The 12616-nt window shown below is 42.5% G+C and overlaps 1 protein-coding gene across 1 annotated transcript; it reads left to right on the top strand.

Moving 5' to 3' along the window:
- Positions 1-1365: 1365 nt before the first annotated feature.
- Positions 1366-12407, top strand: LOC110172789 (protein NLRC3-like). The gene is given in 10 exon segments (XM_055158516.1): positions 1366-1421; positions 1549-1647; positions 5461-5515; positions 5620-5824; positions 6779-7658; positions 7660-8568; positions 8639-8812; positions 8981-9154; positions 9297-9343; positions 11866-12407. Coding segments are annotated over 10 exon segments (3141 nt in total).
- Positions 12408-12616: the final 209 nt, after the last annotated feature.

Raw genomic sequence — 12616 nt, 5'->3', positions numbered from 1 at the left:
ATTCTTTGGTCAGCAGGTTCGTCGAGCTGTTTTATTGGTGTGGAGTAAGATATGATAAACCTTTACTGTTGCCAAATGGATAAATCTGTCTTGGACATCAGGGGCACAAAGAAAATGGACAAAAAATGGCCTAAAAGTTCAGTTAATCTTGTACTCGTCCCTGTGTTTCCATGTAGTTACGAGGCTCCTGTAGTTTTGTTATAGCAGTTTATCATTGAAATGAACAAAGAAACAAATAAATAAGTACTTACACTGGTGAAAACTAGGCAATATTTGTAATAAAATCTTAAATATAATGATAATATATCTGTGTTTTAGTGAAATGAGTCTAACCTGTCCTGTGAACCTTCAGTTTATCTATTCTGCATTTATTCAATTCCAGGTGTTTTTATCACTCAACATTGCAAAACATAAATTTTTACCAGGGCTGGGCAAAAATAAAAAATATTAATCACATTAATCACATGAGTTCGAGTGTGATTAATCTGGATTAATTGCATGTCATACGCAGTGTTGGGAAGATGACTTTTAAAATGTATTCCCCAACAGATGACAGATTACATACACCAAAATGTAGTTTGTAATGAAATACATTAAGTTACTTAAGGTGAGTAATGTAATCTGATTACTTTGGATTACTTGATTTGCTGTAGAGAAACAAAGACGAGGAAATCTTCACATAAGATGTTTTGTCTGATAAAAGAAAATAAAAAGCCCAGACTTTACTCAACCAGATTAAAAATATTAATGATAGAAGAAGTTTAGTCTTGTTAAATCCTGTTTGAGACCTAGTTTAGACCTGGTTTTAGTCCTGGTTTAGTCCTAGTTTAGACCTTGTTTAGACCTGGTTTAGACCTGGTTTTTGACCTGGTTTAGCCCAGGTTTAGACCTGGTTTTAGACCTAGTTTAGACCAGGTTTAGACTTGATTTAGTCCTAGTTTAGACCTAGTTTAGACCTGGTTTTAGACCAGGTTTAGACTTGGTTTTAGACCTGGTTTAGTCCTGGTTTAGTCCTAGTTTAGACCTGGTTTTAGACCTGGTTTTAGACCTGGTTTAGTCCTGGTTTAGTCCTAGTTTAGACCTGGTTTTAGACCTGGTTTTAGACCTGGTTTAGTTTTAGTCCTAGTTTAGACCTAGTTTACTTTATTTACGTTGGACACTTTATTTATGTCACTACTGTTGCGGTGAAAAGACTGAAAAGTGTTTGTCTTCTGGACGCATGTGCACTCAACTTTATGTTGCAGTAACCAGGATACTGCGTTTACATGTCACAGTATCCCGGTTACTATCGAAAAATACCAGCTACAGTAACCTGGTTTCTAATAACCAGGATACTGAAACCAGGGTACTGTGTTTACATGCACCATGAAGAAACCAGGATACTCTAAAAACCCCATCATAACCCGGATACTGATGTGCATGTAAACATACTCAATGTACAACAAGAAACATGGTGTCAAAATAAAACAGAGGAAAGAAGTCCCTAAATGAGACCCCCGGCCCCAGTGCTGAGTTCTGTAATTTAATGTGTGTCCCTGTGTCCCTCAGGCGTCCTGGGCTGCAGCAGCACCTCTGCCCTCTCACTGTGGACCAGACTGGACCGAACATGGATCCCTCTAAACCCACTGACCCCCGAAAAACTCAGAGGTAAGAGACGATCTTTAACGCTCCACCACTGTTTGTCCACGTCAGAGCTCAGACTAAAGCCACTGCTCCATCTGTGTCCACAGACCTGCTCCTGGGACCAGCGGGGTTTCACTGAAGAGTGACGACTCTATTGGACGATACATGGATTTTAAAAGAGAATCACAGTATGTCAAACTTCTTTAAAGAAACTAACTCAACTTCTTCTGTGTCTGTCTTATTTGCTTGTCCTTTTTGTTTATTTTATAGCTCTACAATTGTGAAATTTTGATCAAAAGGTATACAAGTATAACATGTTATGGTGAGAGATAATGTACTATCAAATAAAAGATTGAAAATAGCCCATCTGAATATTTGTAACTTCAGAAATATAAAGATTTAGGAGATTTAAAGAGGAGAGATTTAAAGGAATTTTGGAAAGCTATAATTTGCTTATTTTGGACATGATTGAAACACATTTGGATGGAGCTATTGATATCCATTCATCCACTGGGCATATTTTGGTCTTTGTCTTCTGGAGGAAACTTCTTGGTTGGTCGATGGTCCAGGTTTTTCGCCTGTGATGTGTGAATGCTCAAATTCTGGACTAGTGCAGACAAGCGCCAAGATTCATGTAAAACAAACTCTAGTGATGCACAAATATTTTAGGAGCGCACAATAATTCTCCGCCACTGTTTGTCCATGTCAGAGCTCAGACTAAAGCCACTGCTCCATCTGTGTCCACAGACCTGCTCCTGGGATCAGCGGGGTTTCACTGAAGAGTGACGACTCTATTGGACGATACATGGATTTTAAAAGAGAACCATATTCACAGTACGTCAAGCTTCTTTAAAGAAACTAACTCAACTTCTTCTCTGTTCTGCTTGCATGAGGTGCCGTATTTTCCGGGCTATTTTCCGTCATTAAATGGTCTATTTTCAAACTTTTTTCACAAATAAACTGCACTGGACTTTAAACGAAACACAACAGTCACATGGGTCAGTCTTACTTTGTTTGTGGCGTTCACGGTGACTCTGGGCTGTGTTCAGTTGTGGCGTGTAGGGAGGTGCTGTCTGGGACCGACGGATTGTCGGCGTGTTCGCAGTGACTCAGTTGTTCAGTCGTGTCTAGAAGCGGCACGTTGCGCTCGCTTTTTCGGTTCGTTCCTCGTCGGTGTGGAGTGATGAGTGTGTCTGTGGGTGTTTTTCGCTGTGCGGTCGCTGTCTGCGTGCACTGCGGGTGGTGCGGCTTTGTAGTTTACTGAAGTCGTGCTGGGACGCCCGAGTGGATTCGTGTATGGGGCGCTCTGGATTGCGGTCGTTTTTTGATGCAGTTAGAGGCTTAAGAGCGCGTCTAATGACCCAGAAAATACAGTAATTAGCGGTTTAAAACATGTCCCAAAAACAATCGATATTTAACAGTCAGCATGAGCCTGTATATGCAATGTTTGAATGACAGGTTAGAATCAACCACGTAGCATAATTTCATTTCCAAGCACTGATTTCTGGTTGTTGAATGTCCTAACAGTTCGCAAACACATTTCTCGAGCCGTTTTCCGCTGTTAATATCCAACAACCACACAATTAACGATGTCCGAATCCCAAAACTGAAATATGACAATATCAGAACCAAAAACAAAAGCGATATGGTTCAAAAGACTTGAAAATATCGGCTTTGACAGTAGACACATCCCACTGGGAAAACAAACATGGAGGTTTGATGCTCACTTTTTCGGAAAACCCTTCCCAGTATGAATTGTGCAATGACCGGAAGTCCTAGATTCTTGATGCGTGTATGTATGAATGACAGGTTAGAATTAACCACGTAGCATCATTTCATTTCCAAGCACTGATTTCTTGAGATGTTTTTAAAAGCATTCGTTTTATTCCATTTTGGAGTCATGAAACGAAATACGTACACATAGCAAAGATGAGGCTTGGGCAAAAGTCACCATTGAGTTATAACGTAATGTAAACAGGGCTTGAAGCTGAGTAGTGGCTGCATAGTTTGGGACCAGTGCAGACACCAGTTTCACAGCAGATGGTCAGAGTGGAGTGGGAAGGTCAGAGGAGCAGTCAGGGACGAGGATTGTCTGGGCTGGTGTAACTTCTGGTCGTTATAAATGCTGTCAAAGTGGATGTGTGTTTATGTGAATGAATGTGTGTCTGTCTTATTTGCTTGTCCTTTTTGTTTATTTTATAGCTCTACAATTGTGAAATGTTTGATCAAAAGGTATACAAGTATAACCTGTTATGGTGAGAGATAATGTACTATCAAATAAAAGATTGAAAATAGTCCATCTGAATATTTATAACTTTAGAAAAAAGATTCAGGAGATTTAAAGGTATTTTGGAAAGCTATAATTTGCTTATTTTGGCTATGACTGAAACACATTTGGATGGAGCTATTGATATCCATTCATCCACTAAGCATATTTTGGTCTTTGTCTTCTGGAGGAAACTTCTTGGTTGGTCGATGGTCCAGGTTTTTCGTGTTTGACGCCTGTGATGTGTGAATGCTTAAATTCTGGACTAGTGCAGACAAGCGCCAAGATTCATGTGAAACAAACTCTAGTGATGCACAAATGTTTTAGGAGCGCAACATAATTCTCCACCACTGTTTGTCCATGTCAGAGCTCAGACTAAAGCCACTGCTCCATCTGTGTCCACAGACCTGCTCCTGGGATCAGCGGGGTTTCACTGAAGAGTGACGACTCTATTGGACGATACATGGATTTTAAAAGAGAACCATATTCACAGTACGTCAAGCTTCTTTAAAGAAACTAACTCAACTTCTTCTCTGTTCTGCTTGCATGGGGTAATTAGCCGTTTATAACATGTCACAAAAACAATCGATATTTAACAGTCAACATGAGAATATATATACAATACACGCATCAAGAATATTCGGACTTCTGATCATTGTGCAATTCATACTGGGAAGTATTTTCTGAAAAAGTGAGCATCAAACCTCCATGTTTGTTTTCCCAGTGGGATGCGTCTATTGACAAAGTCGATCTTTTCAAGTCTTTTGAACCATATCGTTTTTGTTTCTGGTTCTGATATTGTCATATTTTAGTTTTGGGATTCGGACATTGTAATTGTGTGGTTGTTGGATCCTAACTGTGTGCAAACACATTTCTCGAGCTGTTTTCTGAGCTCAGACTAAAGCCACTGCTCCATCTGTGTCCACAGACCTGCTCCTGGGACCAGCGGGGTTTCACTGAAGAGTGACGACTCTATTGGACGATACATGGATTTTAAAAGAGAATCACAGTACGTCAAGCTTCTTTACAGTAATTAGGACACTTAGTTCTACCTGAGATCATACATTAGTAGGACAATGCAAATTGTATTGATAAAATATATGATGTAAAAAGGCCAAAACTTTTTTTTTGTTTTTTTTGTTTTTTTGTTTTTGTGGCTCTGTGACAGTGTGTCAGGACTCAATGGGACAATTGGTGGATTTTATATGAGCACATTATCCACTGTATGTGAAGCTAACAAGAAAATGACATTAAGTTAAATGGCCTACATACAGAAATACAGGATTTCTGGACTCTGGAGATGTCCAGCTATGGTTTTAGAGTAGTACACTTTACACTTTACACTTGACACATGAAAATAAAAGTAGTCAGTGTATGGTGAAATCTATTGTATAAAAAGTCTTTCCAAAGTACAGGTTTATTGAGAAGATCCAAGCTGTGAGGGCCCTCAGGAGTGACTTGTCTGTCTTGTGGCATCAAGGACTTTTGCAAAAGAATCAATTCTATGAGTGATGTTTAAAAGAAAAAAAAAAAAAAGTTTATTGGGTGTTTTTATTTTTCATCATTAACAGAGTGGAACAGCCGAGTCCAAAGGTCCATCAGACACAGCTGGACTCCATATTTAAGGTCTGTCCTTAAATAAAGTTTGTAAATGTTCAGATGAATGAGAACTTGTTCCACACAGATCTGACACTGACTGCATTTGTGTTGTTTATAATGTGTCTGTTCAGCGTCTGGAGGAGGACATCGTCACTTTTGTCCAGAAAGAGCTGAAGAAGCTCCACAAGGTTCTGAGTACAGATTACCCAGAATGCTTAGAGCTTTTGAAGGACGAGGATGAAGAGCAGAGGAGCTGCAGTGAGGCTGTTCTGAAGATCACACTGAACTTCCTGGGGAGGATGAAGCAGAAGGAGCTGGCTGGGAGTTTGTGGAGCAGTAGGACCATTTAACACATTTTAATAATAATATAATAATATACTTTATTTGTATAACACTTTTCTAAGCGATTGTCACAGAGTGCTTCACACAGAACTGGCTCAATGCAAATAATACAAAACTATATATTATTAAAAGCAGAGGTGAATTAGCCAGATTTGGACCGTTTGAGACCTGGGCACAGCAAACAAAGCTTCTCCACCAAACCTCAATGTTTAGGATGGAATGTACAGGTTTAGAATGTGACTAAGACAGCTAGGTGCAAGTTCATTTAAGCATTTGTGATTTGAGAGGGCAGTTAAAGACGCAACTTTTGGTAAGAAAGGCAATCCGTCTTTAAACAGGAATGGGGTTCTTAGTCATCTATCTCCTATTTACAACTCCATCCTCAAACCTAAATCAAAACAAAGAAAGCAATAGTGATATAGCCTGTATACTCAGAGATGTGAAAGCACCCTCAATGATTATACTAATACTGTATGACTCAGGCACAGGTCACACTGAGTGCAGTTCAACAGATCTAACTAACAAACAGATATAGTGCACAGGTGATCTTCAAGGATGAGGCCACTTGACATGGGAACAGAGATTAAACACCTGCCAACGTGGAACTGTAAGTGGAGGTGGAGTTAAAAGAGAGAAGCCCAATAATGATACAAGATGTTGGAGCATTCTACCATTATTCCCAGTGGCAGCATATAAAATGAAAAGACGCAAGAACAGAGCATTGTATCTGAAACTAGTTTATGAAGAATTTAAATTACCTACAAAGACAGAGAATGTTCAGTTTAGAATGTAAAATTTTAGGAGAGTGAAAGCTGGACTCAACCCAGGATTCAAGGTGTTCGAGTAGGATGGTATGATGGTGTAGAATCAAACAAGAATTAAAAGACCTTACCTTGTCAACAAGACGCTAAAAAGCTAACTCAGGGATCATCTGTTTTCTTCATTCAGGGAGTTATTCTCGGGTTTATCAGAGTAAACTGAAGTCTGACCTGCAGCAGAAGTTTGAGTGTGTGTTTGAGGGCATCGCTAAAGCAGGAAACCCCACCCTTCTGAAACAGATCTACACAGAGCTCTACATCACAGAGGGAGAACCTTCACAGGTCAACCAGGAACATGAGGTCAGACACATGGAAACAGCCCCCAGGAAACCAGGCCCAGCAGAGAAAACCACCACATGTGAAGACATGTTTAAAGGTCCAGCTCACAGACATGAACCAATCAGAACAGTGCTGACAAAGGGAGTGGCTGGCATCGGGAAAACAGTGCTCACGCAGAAGTTCAGTCTGGACTGGGCTGAAGGCAACGCCAACCAGGACATTGACCTGCTGTTCCCGTTCACTTTCAGAGCACTCAACGTGCTGAAGGAGAGAAGCTTCAGCTTGGTGACACTTATTCGTCACTTCTTTAGTCAAACACAAGCAGAAATCTGCAGCTTTGAAGACCTCCAGGTGCTCTTCATCTTTGACGGTCTGGACGAGTGCAGACTTCCTCTGGACTTCACCAAAACCAAGGCCCTGACCGACCCCACAGAGTCCGCCTCAGTGCACGTGCTGCTGGTGAACCTCATCAGGGGGAGCCTGCTTCCCTCTGCTCGCCTCTGGATAACCACACGACCCGCGGCGGCCAATCAGATCCCTGCTGAGTGCGTCTCCATGGTGACAGAGGTCAGAGGGTTCACCGACCTGCAGAAGGAACAGTACTTCAGGAAGAGGTTCAGAGACGAGGCCGACACAATCATCTCCCACATCAAGACGTCCAGAAGCCTCCACATCATGTGCTACATGCCGATCTTCTGCTGGATCTCTGCCACAGTCCTGGAGCATGTGTTGAAAAGCAGAGGAGAGCCTGCCCAAGACCCTGACTCAGATGTACATCCACCTCCTGGTGGTTCAGGCCAAAGTCAAGAAAATCAAGTATGAAGGAGGATCTGAGACAGACCCACACTGGAGTCCTGAGACAAGGAAGATGGTGACGTCTTTGGGAAAACTGGCCTTTGAGCAGCTGCAGAAAGGAAACCTGATCTTCTACGAGAGTGACCTGAGTGAGTGTGGGCTGGAAGCTGCAGCGGCCTCAGTGTACTCTGGAGTATTCACACAGATCTTTAAAGATGAGCCAGGACTGTACCAGGAAAAGGTCTACTGCTTCATCCATCTGAGTGTGCAGGAGTTTCTGGCTGCTCTTCATGTCCATCTGACCTTCATCAACACTGGGATCAACCTTTTAGCAGAGAAAATGTCAAGTTTCCCCAGAATACAGCATCAAATCACGTACAAAGATCCTTTCAAGTTTTACCAAACAGCTGTGGACCAAGCCTTACAAAGTCCAAATGGACACCTGGACCTGCTGCTTCGCTTTCTCCTGGGTCTTTCAGTGTCGACCAATCAGAGCCTTCTACAAGGTCTGCTGACACAGACAGAAAGTAGCTTTCAGACCAATCAGAAAACAGCTGAGTACATCAAGATGAAGCTGAGTGAGGATGTGTCTGCAGAGAGGAGCATCAACCTGTTGCATTGTCTAAATGAACTGAATGATCGTTCTCTGGTGGAGCAGATCCAACAGTACCTGAGATCAGGATGTCTGTCTGAAGGTGGACTGTCTCCTGCTCAGTGGTCAGCTCTGGCCTTCATCTTACTGTCATCAGAAAAAGATCTGGACCAGTTTGAGCTGAAGAAATACTGTGCTTCAGAGGAGGCTCTCCTGAGGCTGCTGCCAGTGGTCAAGGCCTCCAACAAAGCTCTGTGAGTAACCTTTGTTTAACAGAGAATGGTTTGATTCACGTTTTACATGAACAATGTTTTCTCTCTCCAGACTGAGCAGCTGTAACCTGTCAGAGAGAAGCTGTGAAGCTCTGTCCTCAGTCCTCAGCTCCCAGTCCTCTAGGCTGAGAGTCCTGTACCTCTGTCATAACGACTTGAAGGACTCAGGGCTGAAGAAATTGTCTGTTGGACTGAAAAGTCCTCACTGTAAATTGGAACAGCTCAGGTTAGTGGGGTTTATATTTTTCACCATTATTAAATAACCTGTTGGGTGTTCTTTTGAAAAATAGTAACGGGTAAAAGTAACATAAAGATATGGAGCTTGTTTATTTATATATCATTTGGGTTGAATTTTACTAATTTATTGACTGATTTCAATAATGTGTGTCCTCAGACTGTCAGGTTGCCTGGCCTCAGAGGAAGGCTGTGCTTCTCTGGCCTCAGCTCTGAGGTCCAACCCCTCCCATCTGAGAGAACTGGACCTAAGCTACAACCATCCAGGAGACACAGGAGTAAAGCTCCTGTGTGCTCTACAGGAGGACCCCCACTGCACACTGGACACTCTCAGGTATGGACCTGTTCTCACACTTCTACTCCTGTGGAGCAGCAACTGCTCCATTTATTCTGCTACTATACAGAATCAGTATTAACATTCAATGTAAAGATTTAATACAACTCAGTAATGGACCATGTTCTCTGTTCTCCTTCAGACTGGAGCCTGCAGGTGTTCACTGGTTGAAAATGTGCCCATGGAAGAGTAAGTATGCAATGAATATTGTTGAGATTAATTAACCCATCATATAATATCTGTTCTTCTTGATTTCTTGATTTATTTAAGAGATTTATTTAACAGTGACAAACCAAACCCAAAAAGATAGTCAAATTTAATACTGCAAAACAGCAATTAGTCCACGGCCATGTCCATGGCTGAATCCTGAGGGTTTTCTTAAGGAGGTCTTGAAGAGTCCAGTCTGGAGCTGTGTAACTTGCACTCATGTTTCATCTTAAACATATATAACATGATCTTCATTCTGTTTCTGGAGAAAGTGGAATTAAATCAATCCCCTGTTCTCCTCTGAGCTGTGCCTCTGCTGTCAGTTTTCCTTATGAATATAACAACAGCAAATGTCAGACAAATACAAAAAGTAATTATATTAACACATTACAAGTCAGTCAATAACATTGCTCTCACCGAGAACTGCAGCTCTCTCATTTACACCGTTTAAAACTCATGAGGGGTCCTTAAAGCTGAGATTGTGCTTACTGGGTTACACAAAATCTCAAGAACCTCCTTAGTCTACCTAACCCCAAAGCTCAGACTGAGATACAGTGATAGTGGCTGTGCTAAACACTGGTGATGGGTGAGGAGCAAAGAGGGTAAGGCTGTGATAATGGCTCCAAACATCCCACGGCATCTACCACTACTTGGGGGGTATAAGCCACCCACTTTAGAAGGCCATAAAAAACACCTGCTGAGGGAAATGATGCCGTGACCTCCTTTTGCTGTCAAGTAGATCCCAACACAAACAACTGCTGTTTTGCCTTTAAAAATAAAAACATGCAGTATAAATGTGTATACCACAGTAGCTGGCCATCACTGCACAGTGGCATGGAGGCTTATGGTGGCACTGCTCAGGTGTAATGGAAGCCCTGGTTGCTTTGATATCGGCCTTCAGAGCATCTGCATTGTTGGCGCTGGTGTCTCTCATCTTTCTCTTGACAGTCTCCCAGATATTCTGTTTGGGGTCAGGTCAGGCGAGTTTGCAGGCCAATCAAGCAGAGTAACACTAGGGTCAGTGAGTCATCTTTTGGTACCTTTGGCTGTGTGGGCAGAGGCCAAATCCTGCTGGAAAATGAAATAAGCACCTTCATAAAGCTTGTCAACAGAAGAAAACATGAGGTGCTGTAAAATGTCCTGGTAGATGGCTGCATTGACTGTGGACTTCAGGAAACACATTGGACCAACTCCAGCAGATGACGCAGCAGCACAAATCAGTCATCAAGACTGTGGAAACTTCACACTGGACTTGAAGCAATGTGGATTCTCTGCCTCTCCACTCTTCCTCCAGGCTCTGGGACCTTGATTTCCAAAAGATATGCAAAATGTACTTTCATCTGAAAAGAGGACTTTGGACCAGGAACAGTCCAGTTCTTTTTCTCCACAGCCCAGGTCAGACTCTTCTGACATCGTCTCTTGTCCCATACCGGCTTCGTCTGTGCGTAGTGGCTCTGGATGTGTTGACTCCAGCCTCAGGCAACTCCTTATGAATCTTCCCCAAATTCTTGAATGGATGTTGCTTGACAATCGTCTCAAGCCTGCGGTGATCCCTTTGACTGGTCCACCTTTTCCTAACACATTTTTTTCTTCCACTCAGGTTTTAATTAATATGCTTGAGTACAGCACTCTCTGAACAACCAACTTCTTTAGCAATGTTGTTTAGTGGCTTTCTCCTTGAGGAGGGTGTCACTGACTTAACGACTGTCCAGTCAGCAGCCTTCCCCATGACAGTGTAGCCAAATGACACAGACTGGGAGACCATTTAAATGTTAAGGAAACCTTTGCAGTTGCTTTAAGTTAATTCACTGATTAAGAAGTGACACCATTAGCCAGGCTGGTGCCACCTAGTGCCTCCGCTCAATTTCATTTCTCTCCAGTGACTAGGTCAGAAATCAGATTACACTAGATGATTTGCAAGAACCCTGGAAGTGCGAGTCCGGGCACCAGCCAATCAGCGAAGAGCCAGACATTCTGTGTTGGCAACGATTCCCGAGATCGAGGATTTAAAGCCAGAACAAAGAGAATGTTTGGTGAATTTTATCAAGGGGAAAGACGTTATTGTCCTTCTTCCGACGGGATTTGGGAAAAGCTTAACATACCAGTTAGTCCCGTTAGTGGTGCATTACATATGTCACAACCAAATAGCAGCGATTGGTTAAAGTAAAAAAGTACCCGCCTACTTTTCGAGTGAACAAATTGTAATGCTGTGAGGTCAGACGGTGAAACTGGCTGATGAATGAGGCTATGACACCATGACTTCTCGATATTCATCATTTTCACAATATTCAAATTTTCTGAGAAACGTAATTTTGTTTTTTCATGATCTGTAAGCGACAATTATTAACTCTAATTACTCTATGTGCCATGAGTTTGTATCATATATGGGTTTGACTTTATCATGATACTTGAATTATTTGTGGTGGACTAGTATATGTTTGTCTTTGAATGTTGAGAGTGGACAGGGGACTAACTGCTGCTGTTTTGTTTCTTCTCTCCATCAGATTTCTGTGATCTCACTCTGGATCCAAACACAGCTCACAGGCTCCTCAAACTGTCCGACAACAACAAGAAGGTGACACGAGTGAAAGAGCAGCAGCCGTATCCAGATCATCAGGACAGATTTGAGACCTGGACTCAGATTCTGTGTTCCGGCGGTCTGTCCGGTCGCTGTTACTGGGAGGTCGAGTGGAGTGGAGGGGTTTCTATTTCGCTGTCTTACAGAGGAATCAGGAGGAAAGGAGACAATGACAGTTTGTTTGGACGCAACGATCAGTCCTGGAGTCTGGCCTGTTCTAAAGACGGTTTATCTGTCTGGCATAATAACAGAGAAACCCACCTCCCTCAGCGCAGGTCCTCCTCTTCTGGGAGAGTAGCAGTGTTTGTGGACTGTCCTGCTGGCTCTCTGTCCTTCTACACAGTCTCCTCTGACCAACTGACTCACCTCCACACCTTCAACACCACATTCACTCAGCCTCTGTTCCCTGGATTTGTGCTCTTGTTTGACTCCTCGGTGTCTCTGCGTGCTCCATCGTACTTACTCTGACACTTTTTGTGAAGGGCCAGCTTGTGGATGTGCTGTCGCTGGTGGGAGATTTTAGCCTGGCTCCATGCGCTGAACTGGAAAAGAGAAACCTAAACACAGTACAGGAGGGAGAGATGGTCATGGCTCACTGGAATTACCCAAACTGTACAAATAAATGATACTTACCGACATAACCCGAGTACAGCGTTAACACGAGTATTTGTCATGAC

Source organism: Boleophthalmus pectinirostris, unplaced genomic scaffold (assembly GCF_026225935.1).
Source record: "Boleophthalmus pectinirostris isolate CB_2022bp ecotype Guang Dong unplaced genomic scaffold, ASM2622593v1 HiC_scaffold_22, whole genome shotgun sequence".
Lineage (NCBI taxonomy): Eukaryota > Metazoa > Chordata > Actinopteri > Gobiiformes > Gobiidae > Boleophthalmus > Boleophthalmus pectinirostris.
The sequence above is the reverse complement of the archived record's forward strand: the minus strand, read 5'-3'. Positions and strand labels throughout refer to the sequence as shown.